General features: G+C 35.6%; 1 protein-coding gene across 1 annotated transcript in view; it reads left to right on the top strand.

The window, feature by feature from the left end:
- The window catches only part of LOC106874390 (uncharacterized), a 390,389-nt gene that overhangs the window by 345,791 nt on the left and 19,976 nt on the right, over positions 1-24,622 (top strand). Inside the window, exons 169-177 of the mRNA XM_089352838.1 lie at positions 162-278; positions 661-852; positions 1,698-1,829; positions 3,943-4,064; positions 6,469-6,578; positions 8,108-8,245; positions 9,801-9,958; positions 16,737-16,928; positions 19,008-19,096. Coding sequence (XP_089208964.1) covers positions 162-278; positions 661-852; positions 1,698-1,829; positions 3,943-4,064; positions 6,469-6,578; positions 8,108-8,245; positions 9,801-9,958; positions 16,737-16,928; positions 19,008-19,096 — 1,250 coding nt within the window. The remainder of the gene's footprint in view (positions 1-161; positions 279-660; positions 853-1,697; positions 1,830-3,942; positions 4,065-6,468; positions 6,579-8,107; positions 8,246-9,800; positions 9,959-16,736; positions 16,929-19,007; positions 19,097-24,622) is intronic.

Here is a 24,622-nt window from a genome sequence, read left to right on the forward strand (position 1 = left end):
ATTATTTTCACAAATGCTTTCATTGCAACTGTCAGAAAATGGCTATTATAGCCATACATACGCTTACTAGATTACAATTACTTACATACACTTACTAAATATAAACATTGTAAAATTGTATTGGTATGTGATTTAAGTAACTTTCTTTATTCTTTCTACAGGCAAATGCATTAAATTACTACATTTCTCCATTCAGTAATTACTTCTCCATTAGTAATTTTGGAAATATTTATGTTAGAGCATCACTTGCAACAAATTTGATTGGTAATCAAGTAAACGTAAGTTTTCTATAGATTTCTATTTGTTTGTTTTCCTTTCTCTCCTAAAATATTTTACAATATTCAAGCATTATCTCAGATATTAACCAAATTTTTTTTCTTTCCATCATTGTTATTGCTATTATCAAAAACTGTTTATTTGGATTTACTTGTTTCTCATGCATAGTAAAGAAAACTATCAATTCTTTACAGAGCATCATATAACTTTGATTATGCTTTCTATGTCAAAAATAAACTTGTTTTATTCTACACCAGAAAATTAGTAAAACATTAATTCTAATGACTGGTCATATTTTCAGCAAATATGAAGAATTTATCTCCAAGTTTTAGAACTCTTTAATCAATGGCCTTATTTCTTTATTTCTTTTCTTTTATATTCCAGTTAACTGTGATAGCTACTGACCAGTCCCTTCAACCAATGTCTGGTTCCACCCTTGTTATTGTCAACATTGAACGAAATAGCTATCCGCCAGTTTTGCAACCCTCCAGTATATCTGTATCAATACTGAGTACTTTCACTCCAACCAGAACTATTTTGAAATTAAATGTTAGTGATCAAGACAGATCTTTAAATGTAAGTAAGCCATTTAAATTTTGTTCCTGTTGAGTTTTAGAATTTTGTTTGCTTTGAACCAGCTGCATTTGGTTTTCTGTCTGGCAGAAGTAATGTTACTCAAAAGATTAATTAAAAGATACCATTACTAAATAGAGCAATTTGAAAATATCCTAGAAGTTTTCAACAGAAAAGTATAAAAAACAACATAGATTTTATTATGCAAAAAAAAAAAAAGTTAAGTAAATACAGCATTGGATTACCTACTCCTCATGGATGAGTTCAAAATGTGTTGTAAGCATTTTGTTCAATTTTTGAGTTTCAGACTTGACCCTAAATTTTATCTGTTCACCTAGCTATTGAAAATTTGCCCCAGAATTTCAAAGAAACTGTCAAAACAGTTGATGACTCTTAAAACATGTCTCTTATCATAAGTCCAAAGGATGGGGTGGAGGGGTTCTATACATCTTTGCTCAACATCATACATATAGCAACTTGAATCTCCCTCGAATTGTGCCTTGGGAGAAGAAAGTAACACTGGATGCACTGTACTTAATAAATGAAAAATGAGATGGTTACAACTGGAACATCTTTGATCATTATTTGGTTCTGAATGAGATGAACCAACCTGGAGTTAAACAGCAACAACATTTCTTTTATTGGGAAAGGCAACATTTGATAAAAGTTTTATTGATATTTGTTATGAGTCTAATTGCAAAAATCTCTGAAATATTATTAATGGAAATTGTTTTTAATTAGAATTTGTCGTTTTGACTATTTTAACCAATTTTTAAAATACTTTTTCTAAATCAAAATCTTAAATATATCAGAACTTTAGCTATAAAGTCATTTTTTCTTAATTTCAGAATCCAAATGGAGAAGTTATACTGTCAATACCTGATAAGTATGCTGATGCCAGAAAATATTTTGCTATTACAAATCAAGGGGATTTATACTTAGAAACTCCTTTATCAATAACAGACAGCAGGATGTTCAATGTAAGTTCACACTAAATTAATAATTTTTTCTTGGATATCTTGGATATTATGATCAGATTGTTTACTTTTAGACCAGATAGTATACTTTGGTGGTACACTTCATCCAGATGTAACACACCACCACTTAGCACTTTAGGCATCTTTAACAGAGTTCACTCTGCTGCAAGTTTTTGATCCAGATCTCAAGCAGTAGTGTATTTTCTTTTCTCCTTTCCACCAGTCTCAAAGGCCCAGTAAATGGTCATGAGCACTACCTTCCCATCTGATTATAAGATAAAAACAAAATCCAGTCATAGTACAGAAGAAAAGAGACCATTCAAGTTTTAAGCTGCTGCATACTCTTTGATGCATGGGCTAATGACTTGCTATTTTATTATTTTGCTTCTTGAACTATCATTACAATATTCTCTGCTTCTCATAGTCTGCTAGTTACATTAAAAGTTTTCTTACATCCTCTCTCATTAATTAGTAGCAGATCATGACTCTGCCAGTTAGCCACCTTAATACTACTACTAATAATGATAATAATTATAATAATTTCTGGTAACTGGAGCATTGGGAGCCGTTCCAAGAGCTTTGAAAAGCATATTAAAAATATTGGAGCTGCTGTCAGGCTCGAAGTGATAATAATAATAATAATAATAATAATGATAATAATAATGATCCTTTCTGCGAAAGGCACAAGGCCTGCAATTTTAGGGGAGGGAACTAGTCAATTACATTGACTCCAGTATTTCACTGGTACTTAATTTATCAATTCCGAAAGGATGAAAGGCAAAGTTGACCTTGGCAGAATTTGAACTTAATAATAATAATAATAATAATAATAATAATAATAATAATAATAATAATAGTAATAATAATAGTTTCAAACTTTGGCACAAGGCCAGCAGTTTTTAGGGAGGTAGTAAATCAATTACATTGACCCCAGTGTTCAATTGGTACTTGTTTTATCAACCTCAAAAGGATGAAAGGCAAAGTCAATCCTGGCAACATTTGAACTCAAAATGTAAGGACAGATAAAATGCCACTAAGCATTTTGCCCAGCATACTAACAATTCTGCCAGTTCACCACCTTAATAATAATAATAATAATAATAATAATAATAATAATAATAATAATAACAATAATAATATTAATAATAATAATAACAGAAAAAAGATGGTATAAACACACGCCAGAAAAGGTCACAGAAAACGAGAAAGCAACCATACTCTGGGATATGCCAATACACACAGATAGAGAAATTAAGGCAAATAGACCAGATATAGTTGTCAAAGATCATGAAGAAAAAAAATGCTTTCTAATTGATGTATCAATACCAGCAGATGACAATGTTTCTCTAAAAGAAATGGAAAAACTTTCAAAATACAAAGACCTGGAAATAGAGATAACTCGAATGTGGAATCTAAAAACAGAAACAATTCCTATCATAGTAGGTGCCTTAGCTATAATAAAAAAATATTCAGACAAATACATAACAAAAATACCAGGACTTACAAATATATATAACATACAGAAAATTGCACTACTGGGCACTGCACATATCCTACGCAAAGCGCTTTCAATACAGTAACCATAAGAACACCACAGCAAACCACAGCACATACCCAAGGCGCACAGAGCTGCGCTCGGTAGTGAAGTGAAAGCACGTTATAAAAATAAAACTACTGAACAATAATAATAATAATAATATTGATAAAATGCTTGTGGCCAAAATGATGCAAAATAATACCTTAATGTGTTTAGTTTTTACCATTTTATGTTCAGAGTGAAAATCCCACAAGAGTTAAATTACCTTTTCCTTCTCTTGTATCAATGAAATATGTTCCAGTTACGAATTAGAACTCTTTAATCAATCATGCCACTTACCTTACTAATTTATAGTATTGTTCTAAGGTAAAGACTTATTTTTATTATTATCATGTGTTTACATTTGTATCTGTCTGCACATGTGAGTGTGTCCATATGTTTAGTATGTGTGTCCCATGTGCATGTATATTGAAGACCATCATAGAGAATGATGTCACTTATTATATTTCTTCATCAAGTCATTTCACATCTTTCTTCAACATGTTATTTCAATTATTTAAATGCATCTGATCATTTCAGTTCAAGGTAATTGCTAAAGACGGAGGCTGGAATCCAAAAACAGCAGAAGCAAGCATTACCATAAATGTCACCAAAGTGATACAATCTGGTGGGAAAATGGGTTTTGTCCAGCCAGTCTATTAGTAAGTTGTCTATGCTATCAACACTTTTCAACTTTGAATATGTAATTTTTATGAACTTTATACAATACTTTCTAATCACCCAATACTGTAATTATAAATACAATATTGGATAATCAGAAAGCATTGATCTCTGCAGGTCTTTTCAGTTTCTATCAATTTCAGTATGAGATGTCTTACTTTTCCATACATACTCTTGCAGTTGAATTGAATTAATTAGTCTTGGTTAACATTCTTATGCTCTACCATAAAATCACAGAATTTACAACATCAAAGAAGGAAAAGAGATTTATTCCAATAAAGACACTTACACAAAATATATTCTACATAAATCTTGGGGTAAGAAATTAGTCATAACATAACTGGAGACCTACATCTATTAACATGTGTGAGCATGAGGCAAAACATAATTCTATTCTAACACTGCATTATGACATATGCATTACTGGTAAAATATTATAAAAGCAGAACAATGGTGAGAAGTAACTCTCCACTTTATCAGAGTAAAAGGGTAATGACCCCCTTTGATCATGACTGACCATGGAATTGCACCTAGAAAGTTCTCTGGGGTACAAGTCAGGGCAACGTTGTTTATGGAAGACCAACAGTCGCTCATGCATAACAGCCTCCCCTCTCCATGCTACCGATGTTATCCAAGGGAAGGGCAAAGGCCAATACAGCTTGGTATCAGTGACATCACAACTCATTTTACAGATGGGTGAACTGGAGCAACATGAAATAAAGTATCTTGCTCAAGAACACAACTCAGCATGGTCTGAAAATCGAACTAACTACTTCATGATTGTGAGCCTGATGCTCTAACCACTAAGCCATGCAACTTTGAGAAAAACATGTCTAACTTATAAAAGAATTGACGACGTATTGAACTAAAGAATTCTTTAATATGCCATAGTTTTTTCAGAAGAATTTGTGAAAGTGAAGTTAGATAAATCCTAAAAAGGAAAACTGAAGGTCATTAAATCTGAGAGGAAAAGAAATATCAAAGTTCAATGCAGCAGAACATTTATGGTACAATAAGGCAAATGATTTGCTATTAACAACATAAGCGAAATCATGATGGCACCTGTACCAGTGGAGCACTAAGAGCACCGTCCGAGCTTGATCATTGCCAGAGCAGCTGTCTGGCTTCAGTGCCGGTGGCACGTAAATAGCACCAGCATGATCATTATCAACGTCGCCTTTCCTGGCACTTGTGCCAGTGGCACGTGAAAAGACATTCAAGTGAGATCGTTGCCAGTGCCAATGGACTGGCTCCTGTGCAGGTGACACGTAAAATACACCATTTCAAGTGTGGCCGTTGTCAGTAAGACATCCGAGGGAGATCGTTGCCAATGCCCCTGGACTGGCCCTTGTGCAGGTGGCACGTAAAATACACCATTTCAAGCGTGGCCATTGCCAGTACCTGCCTGACTGGCCCTCATGCCGGTGGCACGTAAAAGCACCCACTACACTCTCGGAGTGGTTAGTGTTAGGAAGGGCATTCAGCTGTAGAAACTCTGCCAAATCAGATTGGAGCCTGGTGTCGCCTCCTGGTCCACCAGTCCTCAGTCAAATCGTCCAACCCATGCTAGCATGGAAAGCGGACGTTAAACGATGATGATTATGATGATGAACATAAGGTTTTCATAACTGGAGTGGCTGAAGCCCTGTAGGAACTTGTAAAAAAAATCGAGGCATTAGCTCCTATAGCAATGAGAAATTAACAAAACCAATGTAGTCATAAGTTCATGTTAATGAAATAAGTTTATAAACCATTATAATTGACACAGTTCATAAATTTATTTTAATTTTATATAAATTTAAGATGGCTACAACTGGTCATTGGACTACAACCATGCTGAGTTAATATCTTTGAGTCAATCAAATTGATCTCTGTGCTTGCTATTAAGACTGGTATTTATTCAATTGGTCACTTATTGCTGAAACTCTAGGATATGGGGATGTAAACAAATACCAGTTGTCAAGTGCTAAGAGACAAACACAAAGATGTATGTATGAATACACACACACACACACACACACACACACACACACACACACACACACACAATCACACACACACACACACACACACATACATGCATACAAGTATGCATAGAAGATGAGCTTCCATACAATTTCCATCAGACACACACATCACAGAGCATTGGTAAATCTGAGGCTATAGTAGAAGACAATGCTTTATGGTGCTGCGCATTGGAACTGAACTCAAAACCTTGTAAATGTTTAAAATATGCAAAAACATTGCAGTGAAATAGTCAAAAGTTAGCACAAAGAGAACTGTTTTAAAGAGATAATTGCAGTTATTAATTTATTAAGTTACTGCAATTAAGCAGAATATCACTCATCTTTCTTTATGTATATTTCCTGTTTGTTTTAATTTTAGTGTAACTATTCCTGAAAACACTAAAGAAAACGCGATCATTCTGGCCATGAAAGTGGAAAATACAGAAAAAACAAACAGCATGATTTGTAAAATACAGACTGGAGATGAAGGTAAAGAAAACAATATTAATTTAGCCATGATAGATCGCTAGCCACTACACATTCTTTATTTTCTCTCCTTGTTTCTTTCTGTGGAAGAGCGTAGGCTCGAAATGTTAAAGATTTTTCACTTCACGAGTGTTATACTAATACATCTGTTTTTTGTCTACACCACCAGTCTTCATATTTTGTTTTTTTGTGAATTCTCCCCTAATTTATCTAGTACTCTCTTGTAAAAGCCTAATAGCTGGCAGTTGTTATATACAATTAACTTCTAACAAACTGCTGAAGATTGAATTATCATCATCATCATTATCATTATCAGTTTAACGTCTACTTTTCCATGCTTGCATGGGTTAGATGGAATTTATTGTGGCAGATTTTCTATGGCCAAATGATCTTCCTTTCACTAACCCTCGCCTGTTTCTATATAAGGTAACATTTCCCCATGCTCGGGTATGCTTTAGTGGAACATTTGAGGTAAAGGACACTGCTTGGGTGACAACGATGCTAGCTTACAACTATTGCATAATGTCAAAAAAAAATCTCAGAAAAAACAGGTTTCTTTCAATTTCCATCTCCCAAATCCATTCAGAAGTCTTTGATCAGCTCCAGGCTATAGTAGAAGACACTTCCCCAAGGTACCATACTGTGAGACTGAATTTGAAACCTTGTGTTTGGAAAGTGAACTTCTTTAACTATACAGCCATACCAGCACCTAGCAACTAATAGTATATGCCCAGCAGCTAATAATAAATTTATTGTATTTAGAAAAAATTCTCTATAGTAGACCTAGACTTCTTTCTAAATTCTTATTGATTTCAATCTAATAGCTAAAATACATAATTTTGTTAGATGTAACCATTAAAATTACTTCATTTTTAAGCAATGAACATATCTTGTTGCTTAATTGATCTGAGAAAGAATTTCAATATCAATTCTTCAAAGTTGTAGTAAAGTCACTCTTTCCTTCCGTGATTCATTGTTGCCTTTCTTGTGGTTGATGTTTAACCAATTATTCATCCTCTATTTATACCAAATATTACTCTTTGATCCTATTAAATTCTCATCAAGCATGCCTTTAGTGCAAGAAGCAGGATTCTAAATGTTTTTTTTGTTTTGTTTTGTTTTTTTGTTGTTTTTTTTTGTTTTTGGAATGGTGAAGCACAAAGTAGATGAAACTATAAATAACAGCATATAAACCTTGGATTAGAATCCCTTTGAATAGAAAACCTCAAAGATTTTTAACCCCATATTTACATGCTAATATCTATAGCTTCATCTGGTTCAACTTTCACTGTTCCAAAAAAGAATTGAATGTATTTTTATTTAAGATGGAATTTATGATTTTAAGTGACTTGAGAGCTGGTGTTTCTAACAACTGAAGTAATTTTGGAGAAACTCTCCATTGACTAATTAGTAAAGTATAGATGAAGTATGTGTATTGCTTTTTGAATTTTATATTTTTTCTTTTTTTTTTTTTTCATTTCCTTCTATTAAATAACTAACTTTACTTAATGATTTACTTGACTGTTTTGCAGGGCTCTTTTCTGTGAAATATAACATAAGTACAGCTTCATGTGATCTCAGTTTGTTGAATGGAATTGACTATGAAACTAAAGATTCTACATACAATCTAGAGATTGTACTTTCCACTTCGCAGACACGGAAACTGTTAGGTATGTCTTTTACCATAATGTATTTTGTTACCAATTTCTTATAACATTCGCTGCTTATTCTGTAGAAATAATTGTTTTGAGGAGCATTTAACAGATTGGCAAAAACCATTAAGTTAATAGATATAATGCTTTGCATTATATGTTCAGGCTTTCTGCTTTATCAGTTAAGGAATCTCTTATTTCACATGCCATTCAAGACATGAAGGTAGCCGACAGCTTATCAACAGGAGAAATGACAATATCACTATTTGTAGTTCATGGTTTTCAGAGAAACATAAAGGTAAAAGAAACACCTCAGAACAACAAATACACATATGCATGCATGCACGCACACATGCTAGCACACACACACACACACAAATACATCTAATAAAAAGCTGTAAAAGTATAAACTATATATATAGATCATAATTTGTGCTCAACAGCTGTTTCATAAGCAACTAATATCATTATTTCCATTGTTACATAATTAAGATTACAATTAATTTTTTTCTTTCCAAAAGAAGCACAAGGCCTGAAATTTAGTGGGAAGGGGTAGCTAGTCAATTATGTTGCCCCCAGTGCCCAACTGATTCTTATTTTATGAACCCTGAATGGATAAGTTGGTCTCAGCAGAATTTGAAGTCAGAAGAAGTTCTGCTAGGCATTTTGTCCAGCAAACTAATGATTCTACCAGCTTTCTATCTTCACATAATTAATTCAAATTAAATATATTGAAAAATGATGTTATCCAAATCATCAGCAGTTGCTTATGGTTAGCATAATACTTCTGATGACTTTTAAATGAAATTAATTTTAATTAATCATGTATCTTAATTACGTGCTCATATAAATAATGATGTATAATACACCATTTTGAGCGTGGTCATTGCTAGTACCGCCTGACTGGCCTTTGTGCCAGTAGCACGTAAAAGCACCCACTACACTCTCGGAGTGGTTGGCATTAGGAAGGGCATCCAGCCGTAGAAGCTCTGCCAAATAAGATTGGAGCCTGGTGTAGCCATCTGGCTCACCAGTCCTCAGTCAAATCGTCCAACCCATGCTAGCATAGAAAGCAGATGTTAAACGACAATGATGATGATGATGATGTTTATTGCTAATGAAATAACTGTTGGGCACAATTAAATTATGAATTGAATGTGGAATTTATGTTTTAAATAGAGAATAAATGATAAGTTGGTTGTGTTATGCAAGGTATTGAAAGTTTAAGGTATGATGGGAGGGCAGGAACAGGTTTATTGTTGTGGAGCAGATTCATGGCTGCCTTACATTTTACGTGAGTGGCTGCAGTGGTATCAGAATATATCCTCACAAATAGTTCATAATTTAATTATGCTCAACAACTGTTTCATTAGCAACAAACATCATTATTTTTATACTTACATAATGAAGATACATAATTCATTTAAAAGCAATGCTTACTTTAGTCATTAGACATATCATTTTTAATCAGCAACAAAAAGGAAAATAATTGTAAACTCAGATATTTGGACATTTAGCAAAAAATAGAAATTCTTCAAGAATAAACAGTAATGGCCAAATCATTGTCTTGCAGCATTCCAGACGTATCCAACTGCATTAGTGATAGTAAGAGTAATTGATGTTAATGAACACAGCCCTGAGTTTGTGGCTAACAGATTTTACCAAAGTAGCACATACTTTGGACTGCTTCCCTCTACAGCTGGAGTAAATACATTTGTTATGTCAGTTAATGTAAGTATAAAGTTTCTTCATAATTGTTTCATTTTTTTGCTTAAGAACATTGACAACTTTTAATATCTCTCTCTCCCCCCCCCCCTCTCTCTCTCTCTCTCTCTCTCTCTCTCTCGTTCAAATTTGTTAAGTTTATTATTTTTGCTTCAAGAAATTCAAACAAGGGTAGTAATATCAAACTCCTTCCTTCACCAAAAGCCAACTACATTGGGATAGGCACTGAAAAGGCCATGATACTGGCGGTTTCTCAGCATGGCTACAGCTTTTAGCCTGAAACACATAAAAGATATACATACACACACACATAAATATATAAATTCATACATGTACGCGTGCATACATACATGCATACATATGTATATGTGTGTGTACATACATTCATATATACATACATGCATGCATACATACATACATACATACATACATACATGCATACATACATATATCTACATGAAGATTGTCCACTTGTGACTGAGGAAGACCATCACCAACCAAGAAGAACATTGTGCACTCAGACAAAATTTGTACTTAACACTTGTGGCTCTGCTGGTGACTATGAAGCCTAGCTCTTGATAAACATATAAATCTGCAGATATTGCAAACCAAGATTCCCCCATTCACTACGGTGCTTAAATTTGGCCTGAGAAATGTGAGTTTTATTGAAAATATCAACTCCTTCCTTCTTCTATTTGTCTCCTCCATTGGTTTCAATGACAGGCATTGCTTTCCCAATTGATTTCCCTTGCTTCATGTGCGCTCATCGAAAACTTCACACAATCCTAAAATCATAACTTTGGTTTCTGCTGGAATGTCACAGCTGCAATGCCTTTTGTTTGGCACTGACTTGAATGTAGGCATGGCTGCATGGTAAGAAGTTTGCTTCCTAACCACATTTTTTGGTGATCACTCCCACTGTGTGTCACCTTGGGCAAGTGTCTTCTTTTATAGCCCTGGTCTGGCAAGAGGCCTTATGAGTGGATTTAGAAACTGAAAGAAGCCCTTCATGGGCCTCACTGAGGAAATAACAAAGGACCAGGAGTTTGTAGCGATTTGATGTACTTGTGAAGACACTCCAAGCCAAGCAAAATCACTATTGCCCATACATACTGGCTTGCCCTTTAAAGGTGCCAGTGCCACATAAGATGTACTCATGCTGATGCTGTGTAGATGTACACCCATACCGGTGGCATGTAGATAGTCATCAGCACACCCTATAAAGTGGTTGGTGTTAGGAAGAGCATCCGGCCATAGAAACCATGCCATACAAACAACAGACAATTGGAGTCTGGACAGCTCCCCAACTGGAAAACTCCATGTCAAACTGTCCAACCTATGCAAGCATGAAAAACAGACATTAGGTGACGATGATGATACACACACACACACACAATATATATATCAGATCATCCTATAAGTTCTGTCCGATTTTACCTTTTTTAAAATTGAATGAAATTTAATAGTATTTTAGAATGTCTAATGGAATTAAAAATTATTTTTATGCATTTCTGTACATTTAAACTAATTAAATATTATTTTACAGAATAATAGAATTAAAATTTCTTTGATTAAAACCCTTTCTAACATGGAAGTATCCAAAGAACATTTGAGGCACATAATGCTTTATGAGTATAAAAAAGGAAACTCTGCAGTCGAAGCGACTTGAAACATACACTCAGTTTATGGGAAAGAATGCTTGAATGAAAGAACTTACAGAAGATGGTTTGCAAAATTCAGAAGTGGAGATTTCAGCCTTGAAGATGGAGATTGAACAGGATGTCCAATTGAGTTTGATGATAAGCTCCTTGAGGTATTAGTCGAAGGAAATCTTGCATTATCAGTTGAAGAATTGGCAATAAAGCTTAGTTCAAACCATACAACTGTTCAATCTTCAACAACTTGGAAAGGTTCCTAAACTTGGAAAACGAGTGCCTCATTAATTGTCTGAAAGCAACAGCAAATCCCAAGTTGACATCTGCTCTTCTCTCCATTTTTGCGAACTCATTTCATCCTTTTTGGATGGACTTGTGACTGGTGACAAAAAATGGATATTCTATTGATTTGTTAAATGTTGTAAACAGTGGCTTGGTAAAAGGGAAAAAGCTCAACCACAACCAAGAAGGTTCTTCTCTCTATCTGGTGGGATTGCAAAGGAGTAATTCACTTTGAATTGTTACCACCTAATGCAACAATTAATGCTCAAGTCTACTGTCAGCAATTAGAGCGTTTGAACCAAGCTTTGAAGAAAAAAGACATGCTTTAGTGAATCGGAAAGGAGCGATGTTTCATCAGGAAAATGCACGACCCCACACTGCAAAGATCTTATCACAGAAGATTGAAGAGCTTGGTTGGGAAAAAATTCCTTATCCACCTTATTCTCCCAACCTTGCTCCTTCAGACTATCACTTGTTTCATAGTTTACAGAATCGTTTGAGGAACATAACTTTCACTAGCCAGGAGGAGGTCAAAACTGACATTTCAGAGTTCTTCACTTTGAAATCAAAAGAGTCTTACATTGATGGGATTAAAAAGCTTGTAAATAGATGGAAGAAAGTCATAAATAATCAGGGAAAGTGCATTGATGATATATATATATATATATATATATATATATATATATACATGCATATATATATATGTATGTATGTGCAAGGGGTATTTGTTAAAGATTTCCCCTGACCCACTTCTCAAAGACTGGGATAAACAAAGTGGCATAATTATTAGTCTACATAGCCACCACCAATGGTGACACACTTCTCCCATTGCTTTATGCAGCTGTGCAGACCTCGTCTGTAGAAGTCAGTAGGTTGCATCTGGAGCCAAGACTTTACCTCGGAAATAAGTTCATCATCATCCAAAAAGTGCTTCTCCTTCAAAAAAAGACTTCATGGTTAGAAAGAGGTGGAAGTCAGATGGTGTGAGGTCAGGTGAGTAAATGGGGTGAAGAAGGATTTCATAGCTGCAGAAGTGTGCTTTCATCTGGGCAACATGTGCATTGTGAACTGGGGTGTTGTCTTGGAGGTGGCAGACTCCTTTAGTCAGTATGCCATGCCTCTCTGCTTTGATGGCATCCCTCAATTTCTGCAGTAGAGAAGCATAATATGCCCCATTAATTGTGGTGCTCTTTGCCAGAAAATCCATCATCACTACTCGCTGGTTTCAAAAGACTGTGAGCATCCCCTTGCCTGCTAAGGGTTGGAGATGACCCTTCTTTGGAGGTGGTGAGTTATCATGCTTCCATTACTTCGACTGGACTTTCAGGATATTAATGGTAGACCCATGTTTCACCCTGTGTGATAAGTCTGCCAAAAGATCCTGGGAGCAATTGACATGTTCCTACTTCTGGAAAGGTGTGAGCATCCAATGAATCCATTGTGCAAATGGTCATGAATGATTTTTTTCCATGGACCCTACACTTATTTACCGAATATTATGCGACGATCTTCCAAAAGGGCAGCTTCCACTTTATGGATGGTGTCTTCATCAATGATGGAATGTGGTTGTCCAGGAATAGGAATAGTTTCCACTGATGTCTGACCACATTTGAACTGGCGATGCCAGTGCTTGACTATGTCATATGATGGTGCATTGTCACCATAAACTTCTTTCATTTCATCGAAAGTCTCTTTTGGTGTACAACCTTTCATGCATAAGAACCTGAGCATTGATCTGCATTCAACTAATTCCATTATAACACCTTAGTCCATTTCAGCATCTGTAGAAAAATAAGCAAATGCTAGTGGAAAGCTGCAATTTATAATGTGACATGTAGAGACATGTATGATTATACCCATACAAGTTCCGTTTCCTGCAATAACCAGAAGTGGGTCAGGGTAAATCTTTAATGAACACACACACACACATATATATGTATATATAAAGGGTGCATAAGGTATTTGGGGACATACGCTCTTGGGGGTCATTGCTGCATTATTTGCTAACTCTGGATAATCTTTGTTTAAGAAAATAATAATGGCAGACTCTCAGCTTACTCAAGAAATGAAGAGGCATGCTGTTATTGTGGTTATAAAGGCTGAGCATAGCGATTTAGAAATATCTCGATTTTTCAAAGTTGCCAGATCATTTGTCTACAAAGTTTGTAAAGAGCTAGAGACTGAAGATGGAAATGTATCATCAGTATCAAAGCATAAAAGGCATTCTAAACGCTCTGAAATCATCAGAACACTTGAATTTATCCAGCAAGTTTAACAGACCATTGATTACAATCCCAGAAAGTCCATGAGGTCAATTGCAAAAGATCTCCATGTGTCAGAAGGAACAGTCAGAAATGTTGTCCATGAAGACATCAAATTTAAGTCTTATATGAAGAAAGGTCAGTTTGTCCGAAAAAGCAAAAGTCAATCACTACATCAGATCTAAAAGGCTCTTAAACAAACTGAAAATCCAGCAGAAGATTTGATTTGGTTTTTCTCAAACAAGAAAAATTTCGACCAAGATCAAAAAGTTAACAGAAGAAATGACAGATGGTTATGTGCAGACCCTTCTGAAGTTCCAAGTGTTATGCATTCAAAATTTCCTGCAACTGTCATGGTTTTAGGGGTTGTCACCAATGAAAGACATGTGATGCCTCCTTACTTCTTTCCACAAGGCCTTAGAGTTAACTCTGCCACCTACATTGAGGTCCTGGAAATAATTGTTAAGCCCTGGATAGACAGTGTATGCAATGGAAGGCCATATATGTTTTAGTAAGACTCTGCACTATCACACATGGCTCTAGTAACACAGGAATGGATAACTGAAAATTTTCATGATCACATAACCCCTAACATCTGGCCTCCTAATTTTCTAGATCTCAATTCATTGGACTATTACATGTGGAGCATTGTTTAGAGAGAGGTCAATGAACATGCCCATAACACCAAAGATTCTTTGAAAGCTACCATAGTCAGAGTAATGTCCAAAATGAACCAGGACCACTTGATTTGAGCATGTAGATGATTTAGATCTCATATAGAAGCAATTGCTGAAGATGAAGGTGGCTTTATTGAAGTACAACATTATAGAAAAGAAGGTTTCTTTTTATCCTCATAGTATTTTTTTATAAAGTTATCTGTTATTGTATATCTGTTTTTTTATAAACATAAATCTGTCCTCAAATATCTTACGTACACTGTATGTGTGTGTGTGTGTGTGTGTGTGTGTGTGTGTGTGCATGTGTATATATATATATATATATGTATATATATATATATATATATATATGGTGATGATATAAATATATATACATATACACGGTGCGATGGGTAAATTGCCACCATTTTATATTTTTAATTTTGTGCATGCACATTGTTTGTCTTTGATTTTATTGACTACACATTATGGTAGGGTCAGTTGGGCACCATCTGTGAGAAAAACAGCACCATGACGCAATTTGCTCTGTCAGAAATTTGGAAACAGTATGCTGTACTGCTTGACATTCATGCCAGAAGCTCCAATACAAACATTTCAGAGTGTTTGGGTGTCAATCTGAGGACATATAACAAGAGTGATAAAAATCAAACATCTAGTCAACATCATGATGTTTGGAATGATCAGGTAATGGCAATGTTATGCCTCCATTCATCTTACTACACGGTCTCAGACTCGACATGGAGGCCTACATCAAGTGCCTGGAGGAGGTAGTGCTGTTCTGAGTCAAGAGGGTGGCTGCTGGAAGACCCTGTGTCTCACAGCAGGACTCTGCACCATGCCACACAAGCAGGAGAACCCAGTCATGGCTGTCAGACAATTTCTGCAACCACGCCACCCCTAACATCTGGCCACCTCACTCCCCAGACTATAATCCCCTTGATTATTATGGGGTGCAGTTGAGCGAGAGACCCACAAAACTCCTTTTTGTATCAAAGATGAATTGAAGGCAAAGATTATGGCTGCATTGATCAACTTAAACAAGGAGATCGTCTTGAAGAGTTGCAGGAGATTCCAAAGTCACCAAGAAGTTGTGGTTGAAGCCAATGGTGATTTTATTGAATAAATTTACTCTAGTATTTCAAGATATTTTTATGTTATTTTGGTATATATATCTGTTAAAATGAGATGTCAGTGTTATTTTCATTTTCGTGTAATTTAGACGACAGTTTATCCACCACACCTTGTATATATATATATATAATGTGAGAGAGTTAGGGGTTGGGGGTTCAACCCACTAAGGGATAGTATCTATCCAATATACTGCTGGGAGGGTACCCAATTATTGCTACACTAGTGCTATACTAAGTGCAATCAATGGGGGCGGGTAAAAGTGAAGGTTTTACCCCAAATTTGTATAACAATTAGAAATATATATACACACACACACACACACACACACACACACACACACACACACACACACATATAGGTGTGTGTATATATGTTGCTTGACAAATGGCATTGGTTTCTTTACATTCCAGTAACTTAGTGATTCAACAACAAGAAACCAATAGAAGAATAATCAAGCTTAAGAAAAAAGTACTGGAGCCAATTTGCTCAACTAATCACTTGAAAGCAGTGCCCCAGCATGGCCGAAGTTGAATGAATGAAACAAGTAAAGGATAAAAGATAAAACAAAATCTTGTATTTAGACACACTGTGTATTTGGGTGTTAGTTTACTAAGAATTCAGTGCAACATCAAAGTCAAGTTACAAACTGTTCAGCCATTAACCAGATCGTTTCCTAAGATAAATCTATGTATGTTTGTAAATGAAAATGTAAAATATGTACATATAAGATGTATGAACCTTCTAATATGTTTTTCATTTCATTTTTCTTTGTAATCAGGCAACAGATAAAGATCTTTATGATAAATATTATTTGACATACTCAATTGTATCTAGTAAAACAATTCCATTTTATATGCTGGGAAGGAACATACTTAATTCTGATGTCTACAAGCAAAATGATGCAACAAATTATTATTTTGATGTCAAAGTAATTGACAGAGGCCAAAAACCAGCGACAAACAAAGCTGTGGTAAGTACATATCAAGTTCATCCACTTATTAGATACTAGGTTTCAGACTAAATGACTACAGGTGGTTGCTCAACTGGCAAGAAATAACTGCTAAATCTCCTTCAAATCAAAGAATAGACACATTGGATTGATTAGTAAAATTTAAATAATGGCATTGAAAAATTTCTCAATTCTGTTATTGCATATTATATTTACCAAAGAAGAATGTAATGCAGAAAGCAGAACAATATCAACTTAATTCAGAGAATGCTTTTAAAGAATTTAAATTGAATGATTAAATTATTATATTGATGTGCAGAGGTATTTAAATAAAACAATTAATTCCATTGCCTATGACTATGTGCATACCCTACCAAGAATTACAAAGTATGGCACTTGTTTGACTCATAATAGATCTATTCCATTGCTTTGTTTACCACAACTAACAGGTCCTTTGGGCAGGGCTTCCATAACAGTATTAAAATCCTTGGTAAAACTGCTCACTGGAGTCACTACAAACACAATCACAACATATATAGATTAGTATTGGGTTCCTAGACTTGTGGAATTCCAGGGCAATTGCCCAGTGTGCCTATGTCATAAGATGGCACTTATCCCTTAATTGCCTTTGTAGAGTCCATTCTTGCATGCATTGAGTCAGATCTCTGATCTGAAGAAAACTTTCTTGCTTCTTCTTATAAGTCATAGGCTATCCTTGCTCCTCTAATTAAGCAGTGAAAGAATTTTTCATCTTAAATGGTGGTCAAAATACATTAAGCACAGATACAGCACAAACGTTGTCCTCCGGGCTGAGGGTTGGGTGTAAAGTTAGCAGTGCTGCTCCCTAAAACATTTTTTACTCTGGAAACATCAATAGAAAGCAAAACAATCCTACAAACCTTGAATAAACGAGACTATTTATTTAAGAAACTGATGACAATCTCTTGGTTCTGGAAATCTTTGTTGAGGTTAAAAGGCTGTTCAGCTCTTGAGTTTCTCTAGAAAATCTTTAACTGAATGGAAACAAGAACTGGATACAGAAATGAAAAAAGAAGGTAAAGAATTGAAAGCAGTGAGAAGAGAGTATATTGAACAGAAGGATGTGGTTGGTATGTATTGATGGCCTGTGATCTAAAGGGAGTTGAAATGCAAAAGATAATTATTCATTATGTAAACCAATTCACATGCTGATTAGACCTATGTATAAATTAATTTAAATGCATCAATCAATAAAATTATCAAGTAATCAAAATATAGTATACACTTGAAATATATCGTTTTTATGGTTGAACTTGGAGTAGACAAAACTATAAACAACTGCATGTAGAGTATTGATTTAAACAGAAAAAAGTTGAAGGTTTCCCATGGACATCAACTCCCATATTCTATGGTTATGACAGGTGTGATACCATTATACCAACACAGTTCTTTGAATTTCTCTCTGTTTGAGAAGCTTTCTTCTTACCAGCAAGAATTGTATGCTGTTTATATTATAAGAATATTTTATTAATTTCTTCTGCTTTAGAAACTTAGACAGATGTGAAATAATATATCTCTCAAAGTTTCTAGATTAAAATTAATGTTATTTTCATCATCTTCATCATCCAGTGTTTTAAATCTGGGTTTTGTCCCTGTTAACAGGGGTGGGGGCTGAATCTACCTTAATGCCATAGCAACTGCCCTCTCACCATCTCACCATCTTGCCTGGTTTTGGGTGTCCTCCTTTTTAAAACCAACCCTCCCGATCTCCTTCTCCACCTTTTCCTCAGTCTACCTCACTTTCACGCTCCATTTACCTCAAATGCAATCACTCTCCTCAGAACATGCTCTTCATCCCTCCTCAACACATGCCCATACCACCTCACTCGATTCACCCTTGCCAACCATTCCACCGATTCCTCCAACCCCAGCATTCCCATCAGATCCTCAGTCCTCTGCTTATCAAACAGCTTCACCCCACACATCTCCCTCAGTCCTTCTCAAAATTACCATCTCTCTCTCCCTCAGACACCATGTCTCACTCCCATACCACATTGCAGCTCTCACACAACTCTTCTTTAAATCAATTTCTCATTTATTTTTCAAATATTCCTCTCACAGATTAACATCGTGTTTGATGATAACCGGATGTCACTTAAGTATGAGGTCAAACCTTCGGAATTTGGTAAAGTGAAGCAAAATGTAAGACAGTAAGTAGCAAAATAATTATTAAAATTAACTTCTAATTGCTCAATTTTTATAATTTCTTTTTTTTTTTTCTTTTTGCAAATTATAAATTTAACTTTTTTTGTCTCCCAAAGATGTTTCAAAAAACATGCTGAAGTAATAGAACTAATTAAATTTCACCAAAAGTTGCTATTAAAATAATGCATTTGTAAACCATTTACGTTTATGATTATTTTGAAACATTACCTGTCTGCATGAATACATGTGTACATACACATATACAAATAAATTCATATATTCACACACAATTTACAGAGACACAAAGACAAAGACAGGTGTATGAACAACAAGCAGGTGTATTAGTTTGACACTCGAGAAAGTGAGAAAGTCTTTTAGGTTTTGAGCCTACTCTCTTCAACAGAAAGGAATATGAGGAAATATATATATATATATATATATATATAAACGTCAGGTTAGAATAGAGGCAGCTGATGAAGGAATATTCCAAGTGGCTTTCCGTTTTCCTATGTGTTCGTTCCGTTGTCTGTAGTTCATTGTTCTAACGTCCTGTACCCTGATATGCATATATATATACACATGTAGATGTAAGTATGTACATATATGTGTGTAAATTTTAGGGAAAAGAACCAAGTTTCAAGAACTCATCGATGAAAATCCACTATCACTATCACCAAGTTCTTGAAACTTGGTTCTTTTCCCTAAAACTATATATTTTTATATATATTTTAATGTATAAAGCTCAATTTAATTTTAATTTTTTATAAATTGATTTTAATTGAGTTTTTACCTGTAATTTTGGATTTTGTCCCTAATATTATTATATATATATATATATATATATATATATATATATATATATATATGCACATGCACAAATACATACATGTAGACCTACATACACATATACATAACACATGTACTCCATAGTACCACTCACACACAGATACCTCCCACATATCCATCACTATACATGGATATACTCCTATACATGAACACACCACCCTGCTGGCTGTCTCCTCCCTTCCTAAGCCCCCATAAAATTGCATTCCCACACGATCTTTAGCCTGGCCTCTTATTTATTTTTTCCACTGTTTCTCCTTTTATTTCTTTCTTTTTGATCTTTTGTTAGATGAAGGACCAGCGTCTGAAATGTCAGACTCCTCTCCCCTTTTAAGTATTAAACTAATACAGCATTTTTTAACATTTGTCCCACTCATGTTGCCTCCTTTTCATGCTCCTTGCCTTTTTAATATAACACACACATACATACCCACATACACACAAACATACAGACACACATACACAGATGCATATACATACAAACACACTCATACGTACATGCATTCACACATACACATACACAAACACACATGCATATACATACACGCACACAAACATGCGCGCACGCACACACACACACACACACACACACACACACACACACACACACCAACATGACAGTGTGTCTTGGCTATCTGTCAACTTTATCCAGAAAGTGAGAAAGAGAAGAATCAATTCTAATACTTGACTGGTACTTTATTTTTCAATCTTGAATGAATAAAAAATAAAAATTGGCCAGAATTTGAACTCAGATCTCAGAGAGTTGAAATGTAGCCTGTTCAATGATCTCATGATCCTGCCTTCCATATGTATCTGTGTTACCAGAACACAATATCATCCAATGCACATTTCTCAATTAAAGAATCATGGTGTGATTGTGTGGTAAGACACTTGCTTCCCAACCACATGGTTCTGGGTTTGGGCTGACCAAAACCTTGTGAGTGAATTTGGAAGACGGAAACTGAAAAAAGTCTGTCGTATATACATATATGTGTATATCAATGTGTGTGTGTAGTGGAGGCGCAATGGCCCAGTGGTTAGGGCAGTAGACTCGCGGTTATAGGATCGCGGTTTCGATTCCCAGACCGGGCGTTGTGAGTGTTTATTGAGCGAAAATACCTAAAAAGCTCCACGAGGCTCCGGCAGGGGATGGTGGCGAACCCTGCTGTACTCTTCCACTACAACTTTCTCTCACTCTTACTTCCTGTTTCTGTTGTACCTGTAATTCAAAGGGTCAGCCTTGTCACACTGTGTCATGCTGAATATCCCCGAGAACTACGTTAAGGGTACAGGTGTCTGTGGAGTGCTCAGCCACTTGCACGTTAATTTCACGAGCAGGCTGTTCCGTTGATCGCATCAACTGGAACCCTCGATGTCGTAAGCGACGGAGTGCCAACAAACAATGTGTGTGTGTCTTTGTGTTTCTACTTGTCTCTCCACCATTGCTTGACAACCAGTGTTGGCGTGTTTACATCCCTGTAACTTAGTAGTTCAGCAAAAGACGCCGATAGAATAAGTGCTTTCAAAAAAAGCCTGGGGATCAACTAAAAAAACCTTTAAGACGTTGCTCCAGTCAAATGATTGAAACAAGTAAAAGAGTAAAAGAATCATAATCAATTATATAATTCTCATAACTATAAAATGGGTTGCATTGGATTTCCGTTACGTAGGGAAGAGTTAGGTCCCTTTGTTTAGAAATGCTTTTTGGCTTGCATTCTGTTTTAACAACATTGATATGTATATATGTATATATGTATATATGCACATGTGTAAATGCACGTGTGTGTGTGTGTGTGTGTATGTCTGTATGTATGTATGTATGTGGTATATATATATATATATATATATATATATCGCCTGACTGGCTCCTGTAGGATTTTCGAGCGAGATCGTTGCCAGTGCCCCTGGACTGGCTTGTGCGGGTGGCACATAAAAGACACCATTTCGAGCGTGGCCGTTTTCGTGCGGGTGACACGTAAAAGCACCCACTACACTCTCTGAGTGGTTGGCGTTAGGAAGGGCATCCAGCTGTAGAAACTCTGCCAAATCAGACTGGAGCCTGGTGTTGCCATCCGGTTTCACCAGTCCTCAGTCAAATCGTCCAACCCATGCTAGCATGGAAAGCGGACGTTAAACGATGATGATGATGATGATGATATGTGTGTGTGTGTGTGTGTGTGTGTGTGTGTGTGTGTGTGTGTGTATGCATGTTTATTTGTTCATTATTTCTTTTTGTCTTTCATCTTTTAAATTTCTTGCCAATGGAGAAAAAGCTGGTTTCTAACCCAGAAACACAGCTCTTCCACTGGAATTTAGACAACATCAGTGGGGTATGTATGCACAGATGTATATATGCATTTAAGCATGTACATATATATGTGTAAGCACGGACGTCATTGCATGTGTGGATGTGTATGTTTTAACTTATATATAGGTACACTGACATATACTTGCATGTGTACACGTGTTGAAATGCACTTTTTATGCACTAAATATATTTTCACAGTGCCTTCAATGACTTGCAGTTGTGCTTTTCAGATTTGTCACGTTTTCTTTCATGTTATGAGGACCAACTTCTCAAGAATGGTGTAAGGGTAATTACTTATATATCCAAAGAACCTAGCAATATGGTTTCAGGTTCAGTTCCACTGCGTGGCACCTTGAGCAACTGTCTTCTGCTATATTCTCGAGCCATCTAAAGCCTTGTGATTGAATTTGGTAGGCAGAAGTTACCATTGTGTGTGAGTACATGTGTGTATAAGTGCTTGTGTCTCCGAACAGAGAGGGAATCTGTACTCTGGAGTAACAGCAGATTTCTCATGTTAACATGTATGTATGTATGTGTGTGTGTATGTAGGTAGGTAGGTAGGTAGGTAGGTAGGTAGGTAGGTAGGTAGATAGGTGTGTTCGTATGTATGTGTATATATGTGTGTGTCTATCAGTGTATGCTTACGCATGTATGTGTGTATATAATAAATTCTGATTTAGGCACAATGCCATCAGTTTGAAGGTTGGGAGTTTAGTTGATACTATTGACCTTAGTACTTAACTGGTGCTTTATTTTGATTGACCCTGAAGGGATGAAAGGCAAAGTTGACCATGGTAGGATTTGAACTCAGAACATATAAAACCAGAAGAAATACCTCTCAGCATTTTTGCCAACACACTAACAATTCTGCTAGCTTGACTCCTACAATAATAATAATATTATTAATAATAATAATAATAATAATAATAATAATAATAATAATAATAATAATAATAATAATAATAATAATAATAATAATATAGGACTAAGGTAACTCCTCCAGAAGTTATTATTATTATTATTATTTCGTGCAGGATGGGCTACTCAACTTGAAGGAAATTCTAACTTGGCCCCCACCTGCAAGGTCATGTGCTGTTTATCTTGATATGAGATCACTATGTAATGGTTATGATGTATGTGCCTGGTGTGCCCTTATCAGTCGGGTAGTCATGATGGGTATACTGGGCTTCATATATTTTACTCCAGTGTCACTTTGATGACATGCACTGCTTTCTCACTCAATAATAATAATAATAGTAATAATAATAATAATGAATTTATTGCATGCAATAATCAAGTGTGCTACAACTCAGTGGAAAAGAATACAGGAGGAGATAAAAAGTGGTAATAAGTCAAGTGAAGGCGATCATTCGATAGTACTACGCTAGTTGTCAACCAGTTTGTCAGCTGGTCAACCAGCTGGTCAACATGTCTTTGTTTACATCAATTCGGCAATTTCCATAAAGAAAGAGGGAAAGGGCGTTAGTCAGCGCCAGCAGGTAGCAGACAGCAGGGACTCCTAACCCTAACCTTCCCCCTCTCTTAAGAACACATGTCACTTATCACTCGCTTTCTCTCTCTCTCTCTCTTTCACACTCTCTTAAAAACACATGCGAGTGATAAGTGACATGTTGACCAGCTGACAAACTGGTTGACAACTAGCGTACTACTATCGAATGATCGCCGAAAAGTGAATGGTAAAAGTGCCATGAAGGGGACTGGGTGCAAAGGCACATCAAGAGTAGAGTTGATGAATTTTGGGGAGCATTGAATTATTGAGGGTGATAATGTCTTCATGCTTCAACAATTCTGAATGTGAAAAAATTGCTTCTGAAAATCATGGGCATTGTGCTATTTTTCCAATTTTATTAGTATATCCACAGATGGAAGAGATATGGACGTGTGTCTGTATATTCTCTTTTATTTTCAATTATTTGCAATCATCTTGTTAGGAAGGAGTTGGTTTCTAACAAAGATACAAAGCTACACCACCAGAATCTAGATAACAAAAACAAAGTCACATTTTTTTAACTTGAGATAAGTCTTGTGCATTTTAACTGTTCCATTTACAGATTATGTGAAGGTGTGTGACTTAGTGTTTAAGGTTTTTGGCTCACAATCATAAGGACATGAGTTCATGCTTATTTCCATGGCTTGTGAAATGTCATTTACTGTTCATCTTGGTACTTATCAGAACTTAAAATGTTATTTTAGCAATGGTATACACAGATTATATTATACATTACATATGATTTTGTTTCACATAATGTGTGTGTGTGTGTGTGTGTTTGCATGCATATATAAATGTACACATATAATATTTTGTGTGTGTCTTTTTCACAGCAACTACAAACTGGATGCGTCTGCTCTCCTCCCAAAA

This window comes from Octopus bimaculoides, chromosome 5 (genome assembly GCF_046866305.1).
Source record: "Octopus bimaculoides isolate indiv1 chromosome 5, ASM4686630v1, whole genome shotgun sequence".
Taxonomy (NCBI): domain Eukaryota; kingdom Metazoa; phylum Mollusca; class Cephalopoda; order Octopoda; family Octopodidae; genus Octopus; species Octopus bimaculoides.